General features: G+C 47.7%; 3 protein-coding genes across 3 annotated transcripts; all 3 read right to left on the minus strand.

Moving 5' to 3' along the window:
• Positions 1-564: 564 nt before the first annotated feature.
• LOC311429363 (uncharacterized protein) lies at positions 565-7,404 on the minus strand (the record flags this gene model as incomplete). The annotated part of the gene is made up of 8 exons (XM_084540452.1): positions 565-1,104; positions 1,529-1,660; positions 2,484-2,650; positions 3,243-3,387; positions 3,772-4,074; positions 5,150-5,207; positions 5,525-5,615; positions 7,305-7,404. 8 exons carry the CDS (start codon positions 7,402-7,404, stop codon positions 565-567), a joined length of 1,536 nt encoding a protein of 511 aa, XP_084396578.1.
• Positions 7,405-9,453: 2,049 nt separating this feature from the next.
• LOC311429364 (uncharacterized protein) lies at positions 9,454-16,294 on the minus strand (the record flags this gene model as incomplete). Its single annotated transcript, XM_084540453.1, has 8 exons — positions 9,454-9,993; positions 10,418-10,549; positions 11,373-11,539; positions 12,132-12,276; positions 12,662-12,964; positions 14,040-14,097; positions 14,415-14,505; positions 16,195-16,294. The coding sequence occupies 8 exons, from the start codon at positions 16,292-16,294 to the stop codon at positions 9,454-9,456; spliced, it is 1,536 nt and encodes a 511-aa protein (XP_084396579.1).
• Positions 16,295-18,343: 2,049 nt separating this feature from the next.
• LOC311429365 (uncharacterized protein) lies at positions 18,344-25,183 on the minus strand (the record flags this gene model as incomplete). Its single annotated transcript, XM_084540454.1, has 8 exons — positions 18,344-18,883; positions 19,308-19,439; positions 20,263-20,429; positions 21,022-21,166; positions 21,551-21,853; positions 22,929-22,986; positions 23,304-23,394; positions 25,084-25,183. 8 exons carry the CDS (start codon positions 25,181-25,183, stop codon positions 18,344-18,346), a joined length of 1,536 nt encoding a protein of 511 aa, XP_084396580.1.
• Positions 25,184-27,506: the final 2,323 nt, after the last annotated feature.

The raw sequence follows: 27,506 nt of genomic DNA on the forward strand, positions 1-27,506 counted from the left end.
AAACCAGGAGGAACTGGAAGAAGACAAACATCCTTATCTTTGTAACGGCAGACACGGAAAACAGCCCGGCAGCTCGTGATCCTTGTCATTGGGACCATCCTTCACTCTGTTTAACTGAAAATATCAAGTACTGCCTTCTGCTGAGTAGGAAAGTTCTTTCACGTGAAGCCCTACCGCCTATACATGAGCACCGCTGTCAATATGGTGTTTCACGCAACACAGTAGCTCACCTGCCCGGCTCCTGCCTCCGTGCTGGCTCACACTCAGCAGGGTCACGTCACAAAATGCACTTGTCAAAACTCTGTTACTGTCTGAGACAGAGTTTTACATAATTCTGCTCCAGCTGCCTTTCCGAATCAAAATGGGATTTGGGGCTCGCTTTCTCTAGCTTGCACGTTACTCACGGCACTTACTGGGGTACCAATGTTGACAAAAATCTTCTTAATCTGTTTTATACATCCAACTTCACGCCTTGTCCTGATAGCATCTTGCACGAGGGAAGTCTTGAAGGAGGGAGGAGAGACAGGCAGCAAAAATTCAGACAAGTCTGTTACTTTTAAGTCATTACAGGTTTTTATTGGAAATGTGTTGTGCATTGCTGCACAACACGTCGCCTGCGAGGGCTTCATCTTTGTTCTTTCCATCGCATTCTGGGGTTTCACACCACTGCATATCGTAAGCCACTAAAGCAGCTTCTTGCTGGTCTGGACATCTTAGAATATTACTTTGCCTCTTGTGGATTTCATTGATGGTCTTCAGTCTGGAAGCTGCAAAATTGATTTTCCTTTTCGGCTGGCGCAATGGCTCCCTCCTCTGTGGCTCCTTAAGATTAGGGAACACCTGGATCACAGAGGATTCATTTCTTTCGCACTCCGGATTTGGTGCACCAGCTCCAAGATGACGTGGACTTCTTATAGGAAGCTGTTGATTCTTGAGGATTGTGTTGATTACTTCCATTCTGGAAGCCACTGAAGGCATTGTAGATTTTGGCTGTCTTAGCGCTTCCATCTTCTGTGCCGCTATAAACGGCTGGTTCATACCGCCTTCAACTTTTTGGCACTTTTTATCGCTTCTCCAGTGGACAGATTCTGTGTATCTGAGAAACTGGTGACAGAAAATACACACATTTAGAGAATGAAAACAAGGAAAGAAGAGATTGCCTTCAGCAGAGAAGGAAAGGAAAAGCAGAAGTGTTTATTGACTTCTTCTTTAGTTGTGTTTGTCACACAGTAGAAATACTTGCTGAATTACAGACTGTACTAAATACTTCTTTATGTGCCCCTGATTGCTAAGCTTCGTTTATTGCCACCACTTTCACGGGTTACATTTAAAATTGCAACTGCATAGTGAAAATCCAAATTCGGACTGTATGAGATGAACCGATGTCTAATCTTACGCATTTCTAACTTACACGGGAAGATACCTCGAACTAAAAGCACAGACCTTTCCAAGCAAATCATGGGATTTTTCCCTCAAGCTCTTTAGCATGGAAGACCTCATTGGTTAGTATTACAAATTGCATTGTTACCTCTGCAGTTTTCTGCTCGTGCTGGGAATGAGCATCGGTCATCCTCGAGGAGGCGGTCTGCCTGTTCTCAAAGGGCCTCCTGACTGCGGCCAGGCCGCCAGGCGCAGTGCAGGCCTTGATCTCCTCGGAAATCTAGAGGGATTAAATAAGGTCAGCTGGTTTCCATTGGTAGCAAGAACGTACTGTCCATGTCAACAAGAAAGGGCAAGGCGTTCTCGAGTGTAAATGAAGCAGTTCCTATGTTCTCCACACAGTTCACTTGGGCCAGGCTTCCTACAGTTCTTCCTTTTGGGGACAGAGAGCTAACTGCAGCATTCTTTGCAGTGTCAGGAGGAGGGAATTTGAACCTTCTCTGCCCAAGGAACTGCAGGAATCTGCTCCGAATACGCCAAAGCGATGAGGAAATCAAGAAGCCAGTGGGCAGGAACTGTGTGGTTTGAAAACACCTGGACTCTTCCCGTACCTTATCTTAACCAGACGCTGTTTTATAACGCAGCGATTTCAAATCCTTCAGTTTGAGCAGCAAGAGCTCTAAGCTCACTGTGCATCTGAATAGGATTTTATTATTTGTCAATAACGAATATTTGTTGTGTTAAAGAAGCTGCTGTTTTTGGTGAACATGAGCAAATAGGATAACCGCATTGCTGCTCTCTCTCACGCCTAGGGCCCTCATCAGTGAAGTTCAGGCAAAGGTGGACGACAAAGAAGAGCAATTCCATGAATGAAAAGGGATTGTCCAAAAGACCGGAGGCATGTAGCATGAAAAATCTCATTTGGTAGACACAGACTGAAGGATGACTATGTTTGCTATCTAAGTTTCCTAATTTCGGATTTAAATTTTGATCCACCCCGTGAGCCATCTGATAGCTTGCTTGTGGAAATAAAGACAGTTAGGGTCTGACCCTGTGCAAAGCAAACGTAGAATTAAGAAGATAATGAGACACTGGGATCTTACATGATTAGGAAAGCAGTTCCTCTTCTCTGCTTTGGCCGCTGCAGCTTGATAAAGAGCCTCTTTATCCTTTAAGGAGACATTCTCCTCAAAGAGCTGCAGCGTGCTGCCAGGCTTCGGAGGGCGCGCTTCTCGAAGTCCTCTGAGAAGTTTTCGACCACCCCCTGAAACTACAAACAGACATCATAGTTGGGGAGAGGGAGGTGGGTGCACGTGTTTCAAATCTTGAAAGAAAAGCAGTAGGCAAAACGAGCAGGAACGCCAACATTTTAGCAGCTGTTTAGCAACTTTTACTTTAGAACACATCAAGCACAGAGCATTCGACTTGTGGAAACCTGAAAGCCACGCTTAAAAGCTAAAGTGTTGGTACGAAAGCAGCACGGCTCCAAATCCAAACTATCTTCACCAACAGAGAATAGGAAGTTCCTGCTTTTCCATAATGGACGAATGCTGCCCATAGTTTTGATATCCTAGTTTTAGATTTGGGTCGTCTTCATCATAAGTTTTCTTCTCTAAACATAGGACACCGTTCTGTTGTGTTCTGCTCAAAAAGTGTTTAATGGGCTTCGGGCACTCCTCCATAACACACAGATAAAATGGAGAAAGCCGAAAAGTTTGTTTGGCATCAATAAGAACACCACGTTCTTTTCCTGGGCAGCCTGGGGGCTGCCCTGATGACAAGAATGTGGTTGCCCCTCGTCACAACAGAGATCGAGTGCACTCAACTAAAGCGAGAAAGCAGATCCAAGTGGTCAGACTAACCTTTGGCATCGCTGTGTTGTCCATTTTCTGAGAGCGTCTCAAAGACTGCCCTCCTCCTTTTAGCACCGGACTCCACTATGCCTGGATTGCTCTCAGGCTCGCTAGTCCGAGCTGGTGACAGTGAGCTCCTCTCACTTTCTGCTCCCTGTTAGAAGACGTCAAGGGGATGGGAGTTAGAAGCTACTGGTAGGAGACTGATAGGGTTCTCGGGGGCAGAAATGACATGAGGCAGCAGCAGATTGGAAGGGGGTGCTGTTCTGGCAGCAGTGTTCTCCAGGATGCTCTATGGTCAATTTCTGTGGCACTGCAGGTTGTGAATGGTGCATTCATGTGCTGCTTAGCTGATAGCTCATCGCACCATCGTGCTTAGCAGTATCTCGCACTTTCCATTTGCCGTGGTCTCCTTGCAAAACAAGGAGATTTGGCACAGTTGCACATGTTTTCCTCACGTTGACAGAGGTGCTAGAATCACAAGGCCACAGTGATGGGGGGGGAATCGTTCTCAAGTGCAGAACCTTCTTGCACTCACCTTCCTGCCACCCAGGTTCTCGAAGTGGCTCTCAAGCTCCTTGTCAGAAGTTGGGAAGTTTTCAATCTCGCCAGGGGCGCCCAGGGGCTCCTCCTCGATGGTTTCCATGATACGACCCCGTGCCCGGAGTATTTCCACAGATTTGACACGGATGCGTCTCTTCCGTGCCCGTGACCGTGACCGTGGCACTGGTGGGCGCTGGCGCACCAAGATGGGTTTTGTGGCCCTGGCGGACTCCCGTTCCTTCACAAGGAGCTGGAAAGAGCCCTTCTGCGGGGTCACGTCAGATGACTCCATCGTGCCCTGCCAATGAAACAGGTACATCGTGCCATAGCTTGTATTTCAGACTGAGCTTCAGCCTGCAGTGTTGGACTGACTGGACTTTTGTTTGTTTGCTTACTTTGTTTTGAGACAAATACCTAAGGATTTGAGTGGTCTGCAGTATTTCACAGGGGAGGAAGAGGCACGGGAGAAGCGCTAGGGTTCTGCAATCCAAGGCTACTCATGGAAGAAATTGCACTGTGCCATCTGCGCTTCTCAGGAATGAATTTGAATTGAGGCCTCAACCTGACTTTAAGCCACTTTCTCCACCTGCTCACAGTCACTGAAGTCCCTACAAAATGCTGATGGGAATTCCTTCTTAAGTCAAATACTTGATGGCGACTGCGCATCTGAAACTGTCAGTAGATTGTATTGCTTCCTGGGCTTCATAGAGCCTTCTTAGCCTTTATGAAAATGCAGGGAGAAAACTGGGGGAATAAGAACAACCAGAGAGATTTGGAGTTGGGCTTCAGTGGCCTTTAGCCTTTCATACCATCTTTGCTGACTGTGATTCCTAACTTTGGCTGGCCACTCGTGAAGTTATTGTGTTTCAGTGAAGTACGTCCACTGTGGGAGAAGGACCGACACGTTGCCCATGGGGCTGTAACTCATTCAAGCTGATGCCTTTTCCCAAGCACTGCAGTCCAGCCCCCAGGACCCAGAGGAAAGGACAGAACAGAGAGCAGCCGAGCCCTTAGTTTATGACCATGCTGGGACGAGAGGCAGGGGGATGCGAGAGAGAGGAACAGAAGCTGCTTCTCCCTCGATCTGGGGACCAATATTCACTGCCCATGGTACCAGAGGATCTTGTCTCCACTAAAGACTCCCTGAAAGCGCGCGTGGGAGCTAGCTGCACGCTTCGGACACCATCACATGAAGAGCTTGCAGTTTCTGCTGCAGGTAAGCAGAGCCTCAAGTATCCGCAGCATTTCACTTTTTGTTTCTTTTGCCCCCTTTGTTCGCCCATTTATCATATGAACAGTATCAAGCTTTGCACTAGACCACCTATGTCCAAAGAAGTGCATGAACTTGTGCAGATTGAAGGAGCTAATCTTACCGCTAGGGTCTTCTCAGTGGACCGTTCATCCTGTGACATCGCTGCACTCATCTCGTGCCTGTTAAAAGGAAGGCAAATTTAAACGTTCTCGTATTCACTGGTCCCATCTGACTAACGAACGTGAAGCTTGATCACCAGTTCACAGGATGGAACTGTTGGAGACAAGCTGTTGGAAACATTGGAGACAAGCCGTATCCTACCTCGTTCGTCACAGCTGCACTTCCAAGAAGTGATGACCGCAGGAAGAGGCGCTGCCTTTTATCCTGCCTGGCTGCATTATGAGCACACAATCAGTCCACAGTTGCCAGGTTACTGGCTCCATCTATGGGCATACGGAAACCGAGACAGCCAAGCTGGCACCCCCACTTTCCTTACCCCAAAAGACCAGCCAGAGACCCCCGGGGCAGAACCTGTTGCTGCTGCAGAACCACGTCCAGAAAGAACTTGGGGTCCTTAGAGACAAGATCTTGGGCGGAAAGAGCCCTCAGAGAGAGCATCGCTTTTTCATTCTTATTCTCCACTCCTTAGCTAACTTCAAATTCTCTCTTAGAGCTAACCAGAACAACTGTTGGACCAGCTCTGGCACACCGTGCTTGGCTTTCTTTCATTTATGCATGTTGGCTGTTTTGCGTGTGGCTGGTTGGTCTTGATAATTAAGAGAAATATCCAAACGTCAGGTAATTTGCCCCTGACGTGTTCTCTCTTCCTGTAGGCTGACGGAGACTTCTGACTTTCAGGCTACAGCTCTTTGGCCAACAAAACTATTGAAGGACTCTCTACTAGGCCAACCCATTCTTTCGGAATGGGGAATTAAGGGAGAAATCCAACGTGGACATTTTTGGACCTAGAGAGGGAGAGAATCAGCAAGTGAACTCAGAAGTCTGCAGTTGCAATGCCATACCTGGGCTTCATAAAGCAGCTCGGTGCTCAGGCTCGGGCTCAAAGGCGACGCACAAGAACCTGCTGCCCGTCTGTGTTGGGGTACCCTCTGTTGTGCGTTTGCATTCAGCCGACAGGTACTAAACGTTCTGGGGAATACACTGCAGGGGGAAGTGTATTCCCCCAGAATACAGAACAGAAGGAGTTCCCATGTTGTTTCAACCAAAGCCCTGTTGCTTGACTTTAAAGAATTATTTCTGAGTTAGGCGCTGGACTTCTGTACACGTGCTAAGCTAGGTGAAGGGATGCAAGACACGGACTCCTGATGGCTCTTCAACAGGAGGCCTTTCTTGCCCTTTTTCACTACTACATATACTTTCCCCGTAGCCCCACGCACTCTCCACGTGCCCAAATCTCTCATACAATTGGTTAGAGACCCTCAGACACGTGCCTCAAGCCAGCCAGCAACTGGCCACTGCCCCAGAGATCATCTTTAACACTGTAGCCAACTGCCTTTATCTCAACCTTGCTCAAGTTTTTGTTTCTACCGCTGGTTTCCTCATTATCTCTCATTCAGGGACGTGTGAAACAGCGCGGAGCTACCTGCAAATTCCTTTCCCACAATTCCCCCTTTTTTATTTTCGATCAACCAAACGCTTTTGATAGATTGCCTAACAATCACCGCAGATATTGCAAGACGCACGGTACAAGAAGCAACAGGGTGAAAATCACATGCAGAGTTATGTAAAGCAGCGTGCCTACTAGAATCTACATCACTCAACAAACCACTAAGCACTAGGGATGTTGCTTCGCAGAGATGCTGCATCTCACTTGCACAGCACTATCACACCGTCACGCAGAGAGGCCTCTTGCACTTCTCATTCATACCACAAGAAAATATCACTTAATATCATTTGTCCACAGCTTCAGGAGGTCCTGGTGAGCAGCTGAGAGCGGAGACCCCTCCGAGGAAAATGCTTGGGGTGCACCAATGGGCGTCTGTTCCACAGTCGATCCCACAGCCAAGCAGAGCAGCTCCTGGCGCAAGGAACGATGCTATTCTAGTTTTGTGTAATTACACCAAAGAGATGCATTGCAATAAGTAGCAAGTGTGGCCTTGACCATTTGTTTCGTGATTTGTTTCTTTCCCAAGCAATTGAACCTTACACATGCTGTTGCTCTTACACATCCCAGGGTACCTCATTCCTGTGGCTCTAGGGGCGCTTGCACTTCGCTAGCAGACAGTCCAGTCTTTGTTAGCCGTCGGCTTCCCCACCAGACATGTCGTAGACGGGTCGTTTTATTGGCTCCACCAGATCCGGGACCCTCCTCCCATCAGCTCCAACTTCCTCCTTTCTAGCTGTTGGCCACACCATGCCCCCGAGCCACCTCCCTCCTCACTTTTAGTGCACTGCTGTATCATTACTCAGCTCCAGATTATCACCAAACGGGTCACCCACAGTTAGACACATTACATTAGTAATTGTTCTCGATTCAGCTGGTGGGTTTCAGAATGATTTCTGAGCAAGCGAAACAGAGCCACGAGGAGGAGGTTTCGTCCTCTTATGAGGAAGAACTTCTTACAGTTCAGATGACAGAGCACTGCAACAGGCTGCTCAGAGAGCTTGTGGAGTCTCTTCTTTGGAGATGCTCAAAAGTCGTCTGGATGTGATCCCTTGTAATGTGCTTGGGGTGACCCTGCTTGAACAGGGGGGCTGGACCAGATGATCTCTGGAGGTCCCTTCCAACCTGTGACACATTCTGTGATTCTGTGACAGACTGCAGTGAAAGGAAGTGGGTACGGAGGTACATATATTGCTTTCCTTGTTTGTTTGTTTGTTTGTTTGTTTTTTCTTTCTCATGCTGAGCAGTTGCATGGAAACAACAAAGTGCCTGAGTCAAGTCAGAGCTGATCTTCAGGAGGCAGCACCAATATACTGCACCTGGGCACCATCTCCCAAAGCCTTCCCAACTCCACAGAATTTCATTCCAGTAAGCGCCCCGTCTACTGCCAAAAATCTGTAGTGAAACAAACCCCGTATTTAAATGTCATTTTTTGTTTCATTAAAACGCATTCCTTGAGGAACTCCCAACCATTCCATCCCACTTTCCATCTCTCGTGCTCATACCTACACATAAGAAAACGCTGCTGAGAGCCAGCTTCACTAAGCATGCCCACGATGCACAAGTTGGAAAAAGCTTCCCTGCTTTTTATATCACTTCAGAGGGTCCACCATCATGGTGATCCCCATTAAAACAATCTGGTGCCTTCATGACTTCAACCCAGGCTGGAGACCTGCATTTAAAAATGTCAGAGCCTGCTTCCACGTATCCCAAAGCTTTGGTCTTAACAAACGCTCCTGAGGAATCCACATTTGTCATCTAGACTCTTAGGGCTGGGACACCAAATGAAGCAATGGAGGCAGAAGAACTGGTACCCGAGTACACAAAACAGTTCCTTCAAAAGGAGATCCATTTCTACTAAAATGAGGTGCTTAATTCCGGGGCATGAGTTATTCTTGAGGTTTAACTTAAACATTTGAAGTTACTCTTGAGAGGGACGGAGTATGTGTGGGGGGGAGGGGTTGTATTTTGGAAGCTATCCAGAGTTGTAAGGGGAGTTGGTTTTTGCTCCCATTATCACAGTAAAAACTGTCGTACGTGTGGATGGTCCTACAGCATGATTGCTAGAAGCTACTAAAGAAGAGGTGCCAGTTGAGTTCCTCACAACGTGTGAGAGCCTTGCACGAAGCAGTGAGGAACTCCTGCTACAGCACTGCCCCTTCCGCCGCCCCCACACTGCCCTCCCAGAAAGAAAGCAGGGGCTTTGTTGTCCAAGACAGAGTAAGGGGAGCACAAGAAAACCAGGAGGAACTGGAAGAAGACAAACATCCTTATCTTTGTAACGGCAGACACGGAAAACAGCCCGGCAGCTCGTGATCCTTGTCATTGGGACCATCCTTCACTCTGTTTAACTGAAAATATCAAGTACTGCCTTCTGCTGAGTAGGAAAGTTCTTTCACGTGAAGCCCTACCGCCTATACATGAGCACCGCTGTCAATATGGTGTTTCACGCAACACAGTAGCTCACCTGCCCGGCTCCTGCCTCCGTGCTGGCTCACACTCAGCAGGGTCACGTCACAAAATGCACTTGTCAAAACTCTGTTACTGTCTGAGACAGAGTTTTACATAATTCTGCTCCAGCTGCCTTTCCGAATCAAAATGGGATTTGGGGCTCGCTTTCTCTAGCTTGCACGTTACTCACGGCACTTACTGGGGTACCAATGTTGACAAAAATCTTCTTAATCTGTTTTATACATCCAACTTCACGCCTTGTCCTGATAGCATCTTGCACGAGGGAAGTCTTGAAGGAGGGAGGAGAGACAGGCAGCAAAAATTCAGACAAGTCTGTTACTTTTAAGTCATTACAGGTTTTTATTGGAAATGTGTTGTGCATTGCTGCACAACACGTCGCCTGCGAGGGCTTCATCTTTGTTCTTTCCATCGCATTCTGGGGTTTCACACCACTGCATATCGTAAGCCACTAAAGCAGCTTCTTGCTGGTCTGGACATCTTAGAATATTACTTTGCCTCTTGTGGATTTCATTGATGGTCTTCAGTCTGGAAGCTGCAAAATTGATTTTCCTTTTCGGCTGGCGCAATGGCTCCCTCCTCTGTGGCTCCTTAAGATTAGGGAACACCTGGATCACAGAGGATTCATTTCTTTCGCACTCCGGATTTGGTGCACCAGCTCCAAGATGACGTGGACTTCTTATAGGAAGCTGTTGATTCTTGAGGATTGTGTTGATTACTTCCATTCTGGAAGCCACTGAAGGCATTGTAGATTTTGGCTGTCTTAGCGCTTCCATCTTCTGTGCCGCTATAAACGGCTGGTTCATACCGCCTTCAACTTTTTGGCACTTTTTATCGCTTCTCCAGTGGACAGATTCTGTGTATCTGAGAAACTGGTGACAGAAAATACACACATTTAGAGAATGAAAACAAGGAAAGAAGAGATTGCCTTCAGCAGAGAAGGAAAGGAAAAGCAGAAGTGTTTATTGACTTCTTCTTTAGTTGTGTTTGTCACACAGTAGAAATACTTGCTGAATTACAGACTGTACTAAATACTTCTTTATGTGCCCCTGATTGCTAAGCTTCGTTTATTGCCACCACTTTCACGGGTTACATTTAAAATTGCAACTGCATAGTGAAAATCCAAATTCGGACTGTATGAGATGAACCGATGTCTAATCTTACGCATTTCTAACTTACACGGGAAGATACCTCGAACTAAAAGCACAGACCTTTCCAAGCAAATCATGGGATTTTTCCCTCAAGCTCTTTAGCATGGAAGACCTCATTGGTTAGTATTACAAATTGCATTGTTACCTCTGCAGTTTTCTGCTCGTGCTGGGAATGAGCATCGGTCATCCTCGAGGAGGCGGTCTGCCTGTTCTCAAAGGGCCTCCTGACTGCGGCCAGGCCGCCAGGCGCAGTGCAGGCCTTGATCTCCTCGGAAATCTAGAGGGATTAAATAAGGTCAGCTGGTTTCCATTGGTAGCAAGAACGTACTGTCCATGTCAACAAGAAAGGGCAAGGCGTTCTCGAGTGTAAATGAAGCAGTTCCTATGTTCTCCACACAGTTCACTTGGGCCAGGCTTCCTACAGTTCTTCCTTTTGGGGACAGAGAGCTAACTGCAGCATTCTTTGCAGTGTCAGGAGGAGGGAATTTGAACCTTCTCTGCCCAAGGAACTGCAGGAATCTGCTCCGAATACGCCAAAGCGATGAGGAAATCAAGAAGCCAGTGGGCAGGAACTGTGTGGTTTGAAAACACCTGGACTCTTCCCGTACCTTATCTTAACCAGACGCTGTTTTATAACGCAGCGATTTCAAATCCTTCAGTTTGAGCAGCAAGAGCTCTAAGCTCACTGTGCATCTGAATAGGATTTTATTATTTGTCAATAACGAATATTTGTTGTGTTAAAGAAGCTGCTGTTTTTGGTGAACATGAGCAAATAGGATAACCGCATTGCTGCTCTCTCTCACGCCTAGGGCCCTCATCAGTGAAGTTCAGGCAAAGGTGGACGACAAAGAAGAGCAATTCCATGAATGAAAAGGGATTGTCCAAAAGACCGGAGGCATGTAGCATGAAAAATCTCATTTGGTAGACACAGACTGAAGGATGACTATGTTTGCTATCTAAGTTTCCTAATTTCGGATTTAAATTTTGATCCACCCCGTGAGCCATCTGATAGCTTGCTTGTGGAAATAAAGACAGTTAGGGTCTGACCCTGTGCAAAGCAAACGTAGAATTAAGAAGATAATGAGACATTGGGATCTTACATGATTAGGAAAGCAGTTCCTCTTCTCTGCTTTGGCCGCTGCAGCTTGATAAAGAGCCTCTTTATCCTTTAAGGAGACATTCTCCTCAAAGAGCTGCAGCGTGCTGCCAGGCTTCGGAGGGCGCGCTTCTCGAAGTCCTCTGAGAAGTTTTCGACCACCCCCTGAAACTACAAACAGACATCATAGTTGGGGAGAGGGAGGTGGGTGCACGTGTTTCAAATCTTGAAAGAAAAGCAGTAGGCAAAACGAGCAGGAACGCCAACATTTTAGCAGCTGTTTAGCAACTTTTACTTTAGAACACATCAAGCACAGAGCATTCGACTTGTGGAAACCTGAAAGCCACGCTTAAAAGCTAAAGTGTTGGTACGAAAGCAGCACGGCTCCAAATCCAAACTATCTTCACCAACAGAGAATAGGAAGTTCCTGCTTTTCCATAATGGACGAATGCTGCCCATAGTTTTGATATCCTAGTTTTAGATTTGGGTCGTCTTCATCATAAGTTTTCTTCTCTAAACATAGGACACCGTTCTGTTGTGTTCTGCTCAAAAAGTGTTTAATGGGCTTCGGGCACTCCTCCATAACACACAGATAAAATGGAGAAAGCCGAAAAGTTTGTTTGGCATCAATAAGAACACCACGTTCTTTTCCTGGGCAGCCTGGGGGCTGCCCTGATGACAAGAATGTGGTTGCCCCTCGTCACAACAGAGATCGAGTGCACTCAACTAAAGCGAGAAAGCAGATCCAAGTGGTCAGACTAACCTTTGGCATCGCTGTGTTGTCCATTTTCTGAGAGCGTCTCAAAGACTGCCCTCCTCCTTTTAGCACCGGACTCCACTATGCCTGGATTGCTCTCAGGCTCGCTAGTCCGAGCTGGTGACAGTGAGCTCCTCTCACTTTCTGCTCCCTGTTAGAAGACGTCAAGGGGATGGGAGTTAGAAGCTACTGGTAGGAGACTGATAGGGTTCTCGGGGGCAGAAATGACATGAGGCAGCAGCAGATTGGAAGGGGGTGCTGTTCTGGCAGCAGTGTTCTCCAGGATGCTCTATGGTCAATTTCTGTGGCACTGCAGGTTGTGAATGGTGCATTCATGTGCTGCTTAGCTGATAGCTCATCGCACCATCGTGCTTAGCAGTATCTCGCACTTTCCATTTGCCGTGGTCTCCTTGCAAAACAAGGAGATTTGGCACAGTTGCACATGCTTTCCTCACGTTGACAGAGGTGCTAGAATCACAAGGCCACAGTGATGGGGGGGGGAATCGTTCTCAAGTGCAGAACCTTCTTGCACTCACCTTCCTGCCACCCAGGTTCTCGAAGTGGCTCTCAAGCTCCTTGTCAGAAGTTGGGAAGTTTTCAATCTCGCCAGGGGCGCCCAGGGGCTCCTCCTCGATGGTTTCCATGATACGACCCCGTGCCCGGAGTATTTCCACAGATTTGACACGGATGCGTCTCTTCCGTGCCCGTGACCGTGACCGTGGCACTGGTGGGCGCTGGCGCACCAAGATGGGTCTTGTGGCCCTGGCGGACTCCCGTTCCTTCACAAGGAGCTGGAAAGAGCCCTTCTGCGGGGTCACGTCAGATGACTCCATCGTGCCCTGCCAATGAAACAGGTACATCGTGCCATAGCTTGTATTTCAGACTGAGCTTCAGCCTGCAGTGTTGGACTGACCGGACTTTTGTTTGTTTGCTTACTTTGTTTTGAGACAAATACCTAAGGATTTGAGTGGTCTGCAGTATTTCACAGGGGAGGAAGAGGCACGGGAGAAGCGCTAGGGTTCTGCAATCCAAGGCTACTCATGGAAGAAATTGCACTGTGCCATCTGCGCTTCTCAGGAATGAATTTGAATTGAGGCCTCAACCTGACTTTAAGCCACTTTCTCCACCTGCTCACAGTCACTGAAGTCCCTACAAAATGCTGATGGGAATTCCTTCTTAAGTCAAATACTTGATGGCGACTGCGCATCTGAAACTGTCAGTAGATTGTATTGCTTCCTGGGCTTCATAGAGCCTTCTTAGCCTTTATGAAAATGCAGGGAGAAAACTGGGGGAATAAGAACAACCAGAGAGATTTGGAGTTGGGCTTCAGTGGCCTTTAGCCTTTCATACCATCTTTGCTGACTGTGATTCCTAACTTTGGCTGGCCACTCGTGAAGTTATTGTGTTTCAGTGAAGTACGTCCACTGTGGGAGAAGGACCGACACGTTGCCCATGGGGCTGTAACTCATTCAAGCTGATGCCTTTTCCCAAGCACTGCAGTCCAGCCCCCAGGACCCAGAGGAAAGGACAGAACAGAGAGCAGCCGAGCCCTTAGTTTATGACCATGCTGGGACGAGAGGCAGGGGGATGCGAGAGAGAGGAACAGAAGCTGCTTCTCCCTCGATCTGGGGACCAATATTCACTGCCCATGGTACCAGAGGATCTTGTCTCCACTAAAGACTCCCTGAAAGCGCGCGTGGGAGCTAGCTGCACGCTTCGGACACCATCACATGAAGAGCTTGCAGTTTCTGCTGCAGGTAAGCAGAGCCTCAAGTATCCGCAGCATTTCACTTTTTGTTTCTTTTGCCCCCTTTGTTCGCCCATTTATCATATGAACAGTATCAAGCTTTGCACTAGACCACCTATGTCCAAAGAAGTGCATGAACTTGTGCAGATTGAAGGAGCTAATCTTACCGCTAGGGTCTTCTCAGTGGACCGTTCATCCTGTGACATCGCTGCACTCATCTCGTGCCTGTTAAAAGGAAGGCAAATTTAAACGTTCTCGTATTCACTGGTCCCATCTGACTAACGAACGTGAAGCTTGATCACCAGTTCACAGGATGGAACTGTTGGAGACAAGCTGTTGGAAACATTGGAGACAAGCCGTATCCTACCTCGTTCGTCACAGCTGCACTTCCAAGAAGTGATGACCGCAGGAAGAGGCGCTGCCTTTTATCCTGCCTGGCTGCATTATGAGCACACAATCAGTCCACAGTTGCCAGGTTACTGGCTCCATCTATGGGCATACGGAAACCGAGACAGCCAAGCTGGCACCCCCACTTTCCTTACCCCAAAAGACCAGCCAGAGACCCCCGGGGCAGAACCTGTTGCTGCTGCAGAACCACGTCCAGAAAGAACTTGGGGTCCTTAGAGACAAGATCTTGGGCGGAAAGAGCCCTCAGAGAGAGCATCGCTTTTTCATTCTTATTCTCCACTCCTTAGCTAACTTCAAATTCTCTCTTAGAGCTAACCAGAACAACTGTTGGACCAGCTCTGGCACACCGTGCTTGGCTTTCTTTCATTTATGCATGTTGGCTGTTTTGCGTGTGGCTGGTTGGTCTTGATAATTAAGAGAAATATCCAAACGTCAGGTAATTTGCCCCTGACGTGTTCTCTCTTCCTGTAGGCTGACGGAGACTTCTGACTTTCAGGCTACAGCTCTTTGGCCAACAAAACTATTGAAGGACTCTCTACTAGGCCAACCCATTCTTTCGGAATGGGGAATTAAGGGAGAAATCCAACGTGGACATTTTTGGACCTAGAGAGGGAGAGAATCAGCAAGTGAACTCAGAAGTCTGCAGTTGCAATGCCATACCTGGGCTTCATAAAGCAGCTCGGTGCTCAGGCTCGGGCTCAAAGGCGACGCACAAGAACCTGCTGCCCGTCTGTGTTGGGGTACCCTCTGTTGTGCGTTTGCATTCAGCCGACAGGTACTAAACGTTCTGGGGAATACACTGCAGGGGGAAGTGTATTCCCCCAGAATACAGAACAGAAGGAGTTCCCATGTTGTTTCAACCAAAGCCCTGTTGCTTGACTTTAAAGAATTATTTCTGAGTTAGGCGCTGGACTTCTGTACACGTGCTAAGCTAGGTGAAGGGATGCAAGACACGGACTCCTGATGGCTCTTCAACAGGAGGCCTTTCTTGCCCTTTTTCACTACTACATATACTTTCCCCGTAGCCCCACGCACTCTCCACGTGCCCAAATCTCTCATACAATTGGTTAGAGACCCTCAGACACGTGCCTCAAGCCAGCCAGCAACTGGCCACTGCCCCAGAGATCATCTTTAACACTGTAGCCAACTGCCTTTATCTCAACCTTGCTCAAGTTTTTGTTTCTACCGCTGGTTTCCTCATTATCTCTCATTCAGGGACGTGTGAAACAGCGCGGAGCTACCTGCAAATTCCTTTCCCACAATTCCCCCTTTTTTATTTTCGATCAACCAAACGCTTTTGATAGATTGCCTAACAATCACCGCAGATATTGCAAGACGCACGGTACAAGAAGCAACAGGGTGAAAATCACATGCAGAGTTATGTAAAGCAGCGTGCCTACTAGAATCTACATCACTCAACAAACCACTAAGCACTAGGGATGTTGCTTCGCAGAGATGCTGCATCTCACTTGCACAGCACTATCACACCGTCACGCAGAGAGGCCTCTTGCACTTCTCATTCATACCACAAGAAAATATCACTTAATATCATTTGTCCACAGCTTCAGGAGGTCCTGGTGAGCAGCTGAGAGCGGAGACCCCTCCGAGGAAAATGCTTGGGGTGCACCAATGGGCGTCTGTTCCACAGTCGATCCCACAGCCAAGCAGAGCAGCTCCTGGCGCAAGGAACGATGCTATTCTAGTTTTGTGTAATTACACCAAAGAGATGCATTGCAATAAGTAGCAAGTGTGGCCTTGACCATTTGTTTCGTGATTTGTTTCTTTCCCAAGCAATTGAACCTTACACATGCTGTTGCTCTTACACATCCCAGGGTACCTCATTCCTGTGGCTCTAGGGGCGCTTGCACTTCGCTAGCAGACAGTCCAGTCTTTGTTAGCCGTCGGCTTCCCCACCAGACATGTCGTAGACGGGTCGTTTTATTGGCTCCACCAGATCCGGGACCCTCCTCCCATCAGCTCCAACTTCCTCCTTTCTAGCTGTTGGCCACACCATGCCCCCGAGCCACCTCCCTCCTCACTTTTAGTGCACTGCTGTATCATTACTCAGCTCCAGATTATCACCAAACGGGTCACCCACAGTTAGACACATTACATTAGTAATTGTTCTCGATTCAGCTGGTGGGTTTCAGAATGATTTCTGAGCAAGCGAAACAGAGCCACGAGGAGGAGGTTTCGTCCTCTTATGAGGAAGAACTTCTTACAGTTCAGATGACAGAGCACTGCAACAGGCTGCTCAGAGAGCTTGTGGAGTCTCTTCTTTGGAGATGCTCAAAAGTCGTCTGGATGTGATCCCTTGTAATGTGCTTGGGGTGACCCTGCTTGAACAGGGGGGCTGGACCAGATGATCTCTGGAGGTCCCTTCCAACCTGTGACACATTCTGTGATTCTGTGACAGACTGCAGTGAAAGGAAGTGGGTACGGAGGTACATATATTGCTTTCCTTGTTTGTTTGTTTGTTTGTTTGTTTTTTCTTTCTCATGCTGAGCAGTTGCATGGAAACAACAAAGTGCCTGAGTCAAGTCAGAGCTGATCTTCAGGAGGCAGCACCAATATACTGCACCTGGGCACCATCTCCCAAAGCCTTCCCAACTCCACAGAATTTCATTCCAGTAAGCGCCCCGTCTACTGCCAAAAATCTGTAGTGAAACAAACCCCGTATTTAAATGTCATTTTTTGTTTCATTAAAACGCATTCCTTGAGGAACTCCCAACCATTCCATCCCACTTTCCATCTCTCGTCCTCATACCTACACATAAGAAAACGCTGCTGAGAGCCAGCTTCACTAAGCATGCCCACGATGCACAAGTTGGAAAAAGCTTCCCTGCTTTTTATATCACTTCAGAGGGTCCACCATCATGGTGATCCCCATTAAAACAATCTGGTGCCTTCATGACTTCAACCCAGGCTGGAGACCTGCATTTAAAAATGTCAGAGCCTGCTTCCACGTATCCCAAAGCTTTGGTCTTAACAAACGCTCCTGAGGAATCCACATTTGTCATCTAGACTCTTAGGGCTGGGACACCAAATGAAGCAATGGAGGCAGAAGAACTGGTACCCGAGTACACAAAACAGTTCCTTCAAAAGGAGATCCATTTCTACTAAAATGAGGTGCTTAATTCCGGGGCATGAGTTATTCTTGAGGTTTAACTTAAACATTTGAAGTTACTCTTGAGAGGGACGGAGTATGTGTGGGGGGGAGGGGTTGTATTTTGGAAGCTATCCAGAGTTGTAAGGGGAGTTGGTTTTTGCTCCCATTATCACAGTAAAAACTGTCGTACGTGTGGATGGTCCTACAGCATGATTGCTAGAAGCTACTAAAGAAGAGGTGCCAGTTGAGTTCCTCACAACGTGTGAGAGCCTTGCACGAAGCAGTGAGGAACTCCTGCTACAGCACTGCCCCTTCCGCCGCCCCCACACTGCCCTCCCAGAAAGAAAGCAGGGGCTTTGTTGTCCAAGACAGAGTAAGGGGAGCACAAGAAAACCAGGAGGAACTGGAAGAAGACAAACATCCTTATCTTTGTAACGGCAGACACGGAAAACAGCCCGGCAGCTCGTGATCCTTGTCATTGGGACCATCCTTCACTCTGTTTAACTGAAAATATCAAGTACTGCCTTCTGCTGAGTAGGAAAGTTCTTTCACGTGAAGCCCTACCGCCTATACATGAGCACCGCTGTCAATATGGTGTTTCACGCAACACAGTAGCTCACCTGCCCGGCTCCTGCCTCCGTGCTGGCTCACACTCAGCAGGGTCACGTCACAAAATGCACTTGTCAAAACTCTGTTACTGTCTGAGACAGAGTTTTACATAATTCTGCTCCAGCTGCCTTTCCGAATCAAAATGGGATTTGGGGCTCGCTTTCTCTAGCTTGCACGTTACTCACGGCACTTACTGGGGTACCAATGTTGACAAAAATCTTCTTAATCTGTTTTATACATCCAACTTCACGCCTTGTCCTGATAGCATCTTGCACGAGGGAAGTCTTGAAGGAGGGAGGAGAGACAGGCAGCAAAAATTCAGACAAGTCTGTTACTTTTAAGTCATTACAGGTTTTTATTGGAAATGTGTTGTGCATTGCTGCACAACACGTCGCCTGCGAGGGCTTCATCTTTGTTCTTTCCATCGCATTCTGGGGTTTCACACCACTGCATATCGTAAGCCACTAAAGCAGCTTCTTGCTGGTCTGGACATCTTAGAATATTACTTTGCCTCTTGTGGATTTCATTGATGGTCTTCAGTCTGGAAGCTGCAAAATTGATTTTCCTTTTCGGCTGGCGCAATGGCTCCCTCCTCTGTGGCTCCTTAAGATTAGGGAACACCTGGATCACAGAGGATTCATTTCTTTCGCACTCCGGATTTGGTGCACCAGCTCCAAGATGACGTGGACTTCTTATAGGAAGCTGTTGATTCTTGAGGATTGTGTTGATTACTTCCATTCTGGAAGCCACTGAAGGCATTGTAGATTTTGGCTGTCTTAGCGCTTCCATCTTCTGTGCCGCTATAAACGGCTGGTTCATACCGCCTTCAACTTTTTGGCACTTTTTATCGCTTCTCCAGTGGACAGATTCTGTGTATCTGAGAAACTGGTGACAGAAAATACACACATTTAGAGAATGAAAACAAGGAAAGAAGAGATTGCCTTCAGCAGAGAAGGAAAGGAAAAGCAGAAGTGTTTATTGACTTCTTCTTTAGTTGTGTTTGTCACACAGTAGAAATACTTGCTGAATTACAGACTGTACTAAATACTTCTTTATGTGCCCCTGATTGCTAAGCTTCGTTTATTGCCACCACTTTCACGGGTTACATTTAAAATTGCAACTGCATAGTGAAAATCCAAATTCGGACTGTATGAGATGAACCGATGTCTAATCTTACGCATTTCTAACTTACACGGGAAGATACCTCGAACTAAAAGCACAGACCTTTCCAAGCAAATCATGGGATTTTTCCCTCAAGCTCTTTAGCATGGAAGACCTCATTGGTTAGTATTACAAATTGCATTGTTACCTCTGCAGTTTTCTGCTCGTGCTGGGAATGAGCATCGGTCATCCTCGAGGAGGCGGTCTGCCTGTTCTCAAAGGGCCTCCTGACTGCGGCCAGGCCGCCAGGCGCAGTGCAGGCCTTGATCTCCTCGGAAATCTAGAGGGATTAAATAAGGTCAGCTGGTTTCCATTGGTAGCAAGAACGTACTGTCCATGTCAACAAGAAAGGGCAAGGCGTTCTCGAGTGTAAATGAAGCAGTTCCTATGTTCTCCACACAGTTCACTTGGGCCAGGCTTCCTACAGTTCTTCCTTTTGGGGACAGAGAGCTAACTGCAGCATTCTTTGCAGTGTCAGGAGGAGGGAATTTGAACCTTCTCTGCCCAAGGAACTGCAGGAATCTGCTCCGAATACGCCAAAGCGATGAGGAAATCAAGAAGCCAGTGGGCAGGAACTGTGTGGTTTGAAAACACCTGGACTCTTCCCGTACCTTATCTTAACCAGACGCTGTTTTATAACGCAGCGATTTCAAATCCTTCAGTTTGAGCAGCAAGAGCTCTAAGCTCACTGTGCATCTGAATAGGATTTTATTATTTGTCAATAACGAATATTTGTTGTGTTAAAGAAGCTGCTGTTTTTGGTGAACATGAGCAAATAGGATAACCGCATTGCTGCTCTCTCTCACGCCTAGGGCCCTCATCAGTGAAGTTCAGGCAAAGGTGGACGACAAAGAAGAGCAATTCCATGAATGAAAAGGGATTGTCCAAAAGACCGGAGGCATGTAGCATGAAAAATCTCATTTGGTAGACACAGACTGAAGGATGACTATGTTTGCTATCTAAGTTTCCTAATTTCGGATTTAAATTTTGATCCACCCCGTGAGCCATCTGATAGCTTGCTTGTGGAAATAAAGACAGTTAGGGTCTGACCCTGTGCAAAGCAAACGTAGAATTAAGAAGATAATGAGACACTGGGATCTTACATGATTAGGAAAGCAGTTCCTCTTCTCTGCTTTGGCCGCTGCAGCTTGATAAAGAGCCTCTTTATCCTTTAAGGAGACATTCTCCTCAAAGAGCTGCAGCGTGCTGCCAGGCTTCGGAGGGCGCGCTTCTCGAAGTCCTCTGAGAAGTTTTCGACCACCCCCTGAAACTACAAACAGACATCATAGTTGGGGAGAGGGAGGTGGGTGCACGTGTTTCAAATCTTGAAAGAAAAGCAGTAGGCAAAACGAGCAGGAACGCCAACATTTTAGCAGCTGTTTAGCAACTTTTACTTTAGAACACATCAAGCACAGAGCATTCGACTTGTGGAAACCTGAAAGCCACGCTTAAAAGCTAAAGTGTTGGTACGAAAGCAGCACGGCTCCAAATCCAAACTATCTTCACCAACAGAGAATAGGAAGTTCCTGCTTTTCCATAATGGACGAATGCTGCCCATAGTTTTGATATCCTAGTTTTAGATTTGGGTCGTCTTCATCATAAGTTTTCTTCTCTAAACATAGGACACCGTTCTGTTGTGTTCTGCTCAAAAAGTGTTTAATGGGCTTCGGGCACTCCTCCATAACACACAGATAAAATGGAGAAAGCCGAAAAGTTTGTTTGGCATCAATAAGAACACCACGTTCTTTTCCTGGGCAGCCTGGGGGCTGCCCTGATGACAAGAATGTGGTTGCCCCTCGTCACAACAGAGATCGAGTGCACTCAACTAAAGCGAGAAAGCAGATCCAAGTGGTCAGACTAACCTTTGGCATCGCTGTGTTGTCCATTTTCTGAGAGCGTCTCAAAGACTGCCCTCCTCCTTTTAGCACCGGACTCCACTATGCCTGGATTGCTCTCAGGCTCGCTAGTCCGAGCTGGTGACAGTGAGCTCCTCTCACTTTCTGCTCCCTGTTAGAAGACGTCAAGGGGATGGGAGTTAGAAGCTACTGGTAGGAGACTGATAGGGTTCTCGGGGGCAGAAATGACATGAGGCAGCAGCAGATTGGAAGGGGGTGCTGTTCTGGCAGCAGTGTTCTCCAGGATGCTCTATGGTCAATTTCTGTGGCACTGCAGGTTGTGAATGGTGCATTCATGTGCTGCTTAGCTGATAGCTCATCGCACCATCGTGCTTAGCAGTATCTCGCACTTTCCATTTGCCGTGGTCTCCTTGCAAAACAAGGAGATTTGGCACAGTTGCACATGTTTTCCTCACGTTGACAGAGGTGCTAGAATCACAAGGCCACAGTGATGGGGGGGGAATCGTTCTCAAGTGCAGAACCTTCTTGCACTCACCTTCCTGCCACCCAGGTTCTCGAAGTGGCTCTCAAGCTCCTTGTCAGAAGTTGGGAAGTTTTCAATCTCGCCAGGGGCGCCCAGGGGCTCCTCCTCGATGGTTTCCATGATACGACCCCGTGCCCGGAGTATTTCCACAGATTTGACACGGATGCGTCTCTTCCGTGCCCGTGACCGTGACCGTGGCACTGGTGGGCGCTGGCGCACCAAGATGGGTTTTGTGGCCCTGGCGGACTCCCGTTCCTTCACAAGGAGCTGGAAAGAGCCCTTCTGCGGGGTCACGTCAGATGACTCCATCGTGCCCTGCCAATGAAACAGGTACATCGTGCCATAGCTTGTATTTCAGACTGAGCTTCAGCCTGCAGTGTTGGACTGACTGGACTTTTGTTTGTTTGCTTACTTTGTTTTGAGACAAATACCTAAGGATTTGAGTGGTCTGCAGTATTTCACAGGGGAGGAAGAGGCACGGGAGAAGCGCTAGGGTTCTGCAATCCAAGGCTACTCATGGAAGAAATTGCACTGTGCCATCTGCGCTTCTCAGGAATGAATTTGAATTGAGGCCTCAACCTGACTTTAAGCCACTTTCTCCACCTGCTCACAGTCACTGAAGTCCCTACAAAATGCTGATGGGAATTCCTTCTTAAGTCAAATACTTGATGGCGACTGCGCATCTGAAACTGTCAGTAGATTGTATTGCTTCCTGGGCTTCATAGAGCCTTCTTAGCCTTTATGAAAATGCAGGGAGAAAACTGGGGGAATAAGAACAACCAGAGAGATTTGGAGTTGGGCTTCAGTGGCCTTTAGCCTTTCATACCATCTTTGCTGACTGTGATTCCTAACTTTGGCTGGCCACTCGTGAAGTTATTGTGTTTCAGTGAAGTACGTCCACTGTGGGAGAAGGACCGACACGTTGCCCATGGGGCTGTAACTCATTCAAGCTGATGCCTTTTCCCAAGCACTGCAGTCCAGCCCCCAGGACCCAGAGGAAAGGACAGAACAGAGAGCAGCCGAGCCCTTAGTTTATGACCATGCTGGGACGAGAGGCAGGGGGATGCGAGAGAGAGGAACAGAAGCTGCTTCTCCCTCGATCTGGGGACCAATATTCACTGCCCATGGTACCAGAGGATCTTGTCTCCACTAAAGACTCCCTGAAAGCGCGCGTGGGAGCTAGCTGCACGCTTCGGACACCATCACATGAAGAGCTTGCAGTTTCTGCTGCAGGTAAGCAGAGCCTCAAGTATCCGCAGCATTTCACTTTTTGTTTCTTTTGCCCCCTTTGTTCGCCCATTTATCATATGAACAGTATCAAGCTTTGCACTAGACCACCTATGTCCAAAGAAGTGCATGAACTTGTGCAGATTGAAGGAGCTAATCTTACCGCTAGGGTCTTCTCAGTGGACCGTTCATCCTGTGACATCGCTGCACTCATCTCGTGCCTGTTAAAAGGAAGGCAAATTTAAACGTTCTCGTATTCACTGGTCCCATCTGACTAACGAACGTGAAGCTTGATCACCAGTTCACAGGATGGAACTGTTGGAGACAAGCTGTTGGAAACATTGGAGACAAGCCGTATCCTACCTCGTTCGTCACAGCTGCACTTCCAAGAAGTGATGACCGCAGGAAGAGGCGCTGCCTTTTATCCTGCCTGGCTGCATTATGAGCACACAATCAGTCCACAGTTGCCAGGTTACTGGCTCCATCTATGGGCATACGGAAACCGAGACAGCCAAGCTGGCACCCCCACTTTCCTTACCCCAAAAGACCAGCCAGAGACCCCCGGGGCAGAACCTGTTGCTGCTGCAGAACCACGTCCAGAAAGAACTTGGGGTCCTTAGAGACAAGATCTTGGGCGGAAAGAGCCCTCAGAGAGAGCATCGCTTTTTCATTCTTATTCTCCACTCCTTAGCTAACTTCAAATTCTCTCTTAGAGCTAACCAGAACAACTGTTGGACCAGCTCTGGCACACCGTGCTTGGCTTTCTTTCATTTATGCATGTTGGCTGTTTTGCGTGTGGCTGGTTGGTCTTGATAATTAAGAGAAATATCCAAACGTCAGGTAATTTGCCCCTGACGTGTTCTCTCTTCCTGTAGGCTGACGGAGACTTCTGACTTTCAGGCTACAGCTCTTTGGCCAACAAAACTATTGAAGGACTCTCTACTAGGCCAACCCATTCTTTCGGAATGGGGAATTAAGGGAGAAATCCAACGTGGACATTTTTGGACCTAGAGAGGGAGAGAATCAGCAAGTGAACTCAGAAGTCTGCAGTTGCAATGCCATACCTGGGCTTCATAAAGCAGCTCGGTGCTCAGGCTCGGGCTCAAAGGCGACGCACAAGAACCTGCTGCCCGTCTGTGTTGGGGTACCCTCTGTTGTGCGTTTGCATTCAGCCGACAGGTACTAAACGTTCTGGGGAATACACTGCAGGGGGAAGTGTATTCCCCCAGAATACAGAACAGAAGGAGTTCCCATGTTGTTTCAACCAAAGCCCTGTTGCTTGACTTTAAAGAATTATTTCTGAGTTAGGCGCTGGACTTCTGTACACGTGCTAAGCTAGGTGAAGGGATGCAAGACACGGACTCCTGATGGCTCTTCAACAGGAGGCCTTTCTTGCCCTTTTTCACTACTACATATACTTTCCCCGTAGCCCCACGCACTCTCCACGTGCCCAAATCTCTCATACAATTGGTTAGAGACCCTCAGACACGTGCCTCAAGCCAGCCAGCAACTGGCCACTGCCCCAGAGATCATCTTTAACACTGTAGCCAACTGCCTTTATCTCAACCTTGCTCAAGTTTTTGTTTCTACCGCTGGTTTCCTCATTATCTCTCATTCAGGGACGTGTGAAACAGCGCGGAGCTACCTGCAAATTCCTTTCCCACAATTCCCCCTTTTTTATTTTCGATCAACCAAACGCTTTTGATAGATTGCCTAACAATCACCGCAGATATTGCAAGACGCACGGTACAAGAAGCAACAGGGTGAAAATCACATGCAGAGTTATGTAAAGCAGCGTGCCTACTAGAATCTACATCACTCAACAAACCACTAAGCACTAGGGATGTTGCTTCGCAGAGATGCTGCATCTCACTTGCACAGCACTATCACACCGTCACGCAGAGAGGCCTCTTGCACTTCTCATTCATACCACAAGAAAATATCACTTAATATCATTTGTCCACAGCTTCAGGAGGTCCTGGTGAGCAGCTGAGAGCGGAGACCCCTCCGAGGAAAATGCTTGGGGTGCACCAATGGGCGTCTGTTCCACAGTCGATCCCACAGCCAAGCAGAGCAGCTCCTGGCGCAAGGAACGATGCTATTCTAGTTTTGTGTAATTACACCAAAGAGATGCATTGCAATAAGTAGCAAGTGTGGCCTTGACCATTTGTTTCGTGATTTGTTTCTTTCCCAAGCAATTGAACCTTACACATGCTGTTGCTCTTACACATCCCAGGGTACCTCATTCCTGTGGCTCTAGGGGCGCTTGCACTTCGCTAGCAGACAGTCCAGTCTTTGTTAGCCGTCGGCTTCCCCACCAGACATGTCGTAGACGGGTCGTTTTATTGGCTCCACCAGATCCGGGACCCTCCTCCCATCAGCTCCAACTTCCTCCTTTCTAGCTGTTGGCCACACCATGCCCCCGAGCCACCTCCCTCCTCACTTTTAGTGCACTGCTGTATCATTACTCAGCTCCAGATTATCACCAAACGGGTCACCCACAGTTAGACACATTACATTAGTAATTGTTCTCGATTCAGCTGGTGGGTTTCAGAATGATTTCTGAGCAAGCGAAACAGAGCCACGAGGAGGAGGTTTCGTCCTCTTATGAGGAAGAACTTCTTACAGTTCAGATGACAGAGCACTGCAACAGGCTGCTCAGAGAGCTTGTGGAGTCTCTTCTTTGGAGATGCTCAAAAGTCGTCTGGATGTGATCCCTTGTAATGTGCTTGGGGTGACCCTGCTTGAACAGGGGGGCTGGACCAGATGATCTCTGGAGGTCCCTTCCAACCTGTGACACATTCTGTGATTCTGTGACAGACTGCAGTGAAAGGAAGTGGGTACGGAGGTACATATATTGCTTTCCTTGTTTGTTTGTTTGTTTGTTTGTTTTTTCTTTCTCATGCTGAGCAGTTGCATGGAAACAACAAAGTGCCTGAGTCAAGTCAGAGCTGATCTTCAGGAGGCAGCACCAATATACTGCACCTGGGCACCATCTCCCAAAGCCTTCCCAACTCCACAGAATTTCATTCCAGTAAGCGCCCCGTCTACTGCCAAAAATCTGTAGTGAAACAAACCCCGTATTTAAATGTCATTTTTTGTTTCATTAAAACGCATTCCTTGAGGAACTCCCAACCATTCCATCCCACTTTCCATCTCTCGTGCTCATACCTACACATAAGAAAACGCTGCTGAGAGCCAGCTTCACTAAGCATGCCCACGATGCACAAGTTGGAAAAAGCTTCCCTGCTTTTTATATCACTTCAGAGGGTCCACCATCATGGTGATCCCCATTAAAACAATCTGGTGCCTTCATGACTTCAACCCAGGCTGGAGACCTGCATTTAAAAATGTCAGAGCCTGCTTCCACGTATCCCAAAGCTTTGGTCTTAACAAACGCTCCTGAGGAATCCACATTTGTCATCTAGACTCTTAGGGCTGGGACACCAAATGAAGCAATGGAGGCAGAAGAACTGGTACCCGAGTACACAAAACAGTTCCTTCAAAAGGAGATCCATTTCTACTAAAATGAGGTGCTTAATTCCGGGGCATGAGTTATTCTTGAGGTTTAACTTAAACATTTGAAGTTACTCTTGAGAGGGACGGAGTATGTGTGGGGGGGAGGGGTTGTATTTTGGAAGCTATCCAGAGTTGTAAGGGGAGTTGGTTTTTGCTCCCATTATCACAGTAAAAACTGTCGTACGTGTGGATGGTCCTACAGCATGATTGCTAGAAGCTACTAAAGAAGAGGTGCCAGTTGAGTTCCTCACAACGTGTGAGAGCCTTGCACGAAGCAGTGAGGAACTCCTGCTACAGCACTGCCCCTTCCGCCGCCCCCACACTGCCCTCCCAGAAAGAAAGCAGGGGCTTTGTTGTCCAAGACAGAGTAAGGGGAGCACAAGAAAACCAGGAGGAACTGGAAGAAGACAAACATCCTTATCTTTGTAACGGCAGACACGGAAAACAGCCCGGCAGCTCGTGATCCTTGTCATTGGGACCATCCTTCACTCTGTTTAACTGAAAATATCAAGTACTGCCTTCTGCTGAGTAGGAAAGTTCTTTCACGTGAAGCCCTACCGCCTATACATGAGCACCGCTGTCAATATGGTGTTTCACGCAACACAGTAGCTCACCTGCCCGGCTCCTGCCTCCGTGCTGGCTCACACTCAGCAGGGTCACGTCACAAAATGCACTTGTCAAAACTCTGTTACTGTCTGAGACAGAGTTTTACATAATTCTGCTCCAGCTGCCTTTCCGAATCAAAATGGGATTTGGGGCTCGCTTTCTCTAGCTTGCACGTTACTCACGGCACTTACTGGGGTACCAATGTTGACAAAAATCTTCTTAATCTGTTTTATACATCCAACTTCACGCCTTGTCCTGATAGCATCTTGCACGAGGGAAGTCTTGAAGGAGGGAGGAGAGACAGGCAGCAAAAATTCAGACAAGTCTGTTACTTTTAAGTCATTACAGGTTTTTATTGGAAATGTGTTGTGCATTGCTGCACAACACGTCGCCTGCGAGGGCTTCATCTTTGTTCTTTCCATCGCATTCTGGGGTTTCACACCACTGCATATCGTAAGCCACTAAAGCAGCTTCTTGCTGGTCTGGACATCTTAGAATATTACTTTGCCTCTTGTGGATTTCATTGATGGTCTTCAGTCTGGAAGCTGCAAAATTGATTTTCCTTTTCGGCTGGCGCAATGGCTCCCTCCTCTGTGGCTCCTTAAGATTAGGGAAC

This window comes from Aythya ferina (assembly GCF_964211825.1).
Source record: "Aythya ferina genome assembly, contig: HAP1_SCAFFOLD_811, whole genome shotgun sequence".
Lineage (NCBI taxonomy): Eukaryota > Metazoa > Chordata > Aves > Anseriformes > Anatidae > Aythya > Aythya ferina.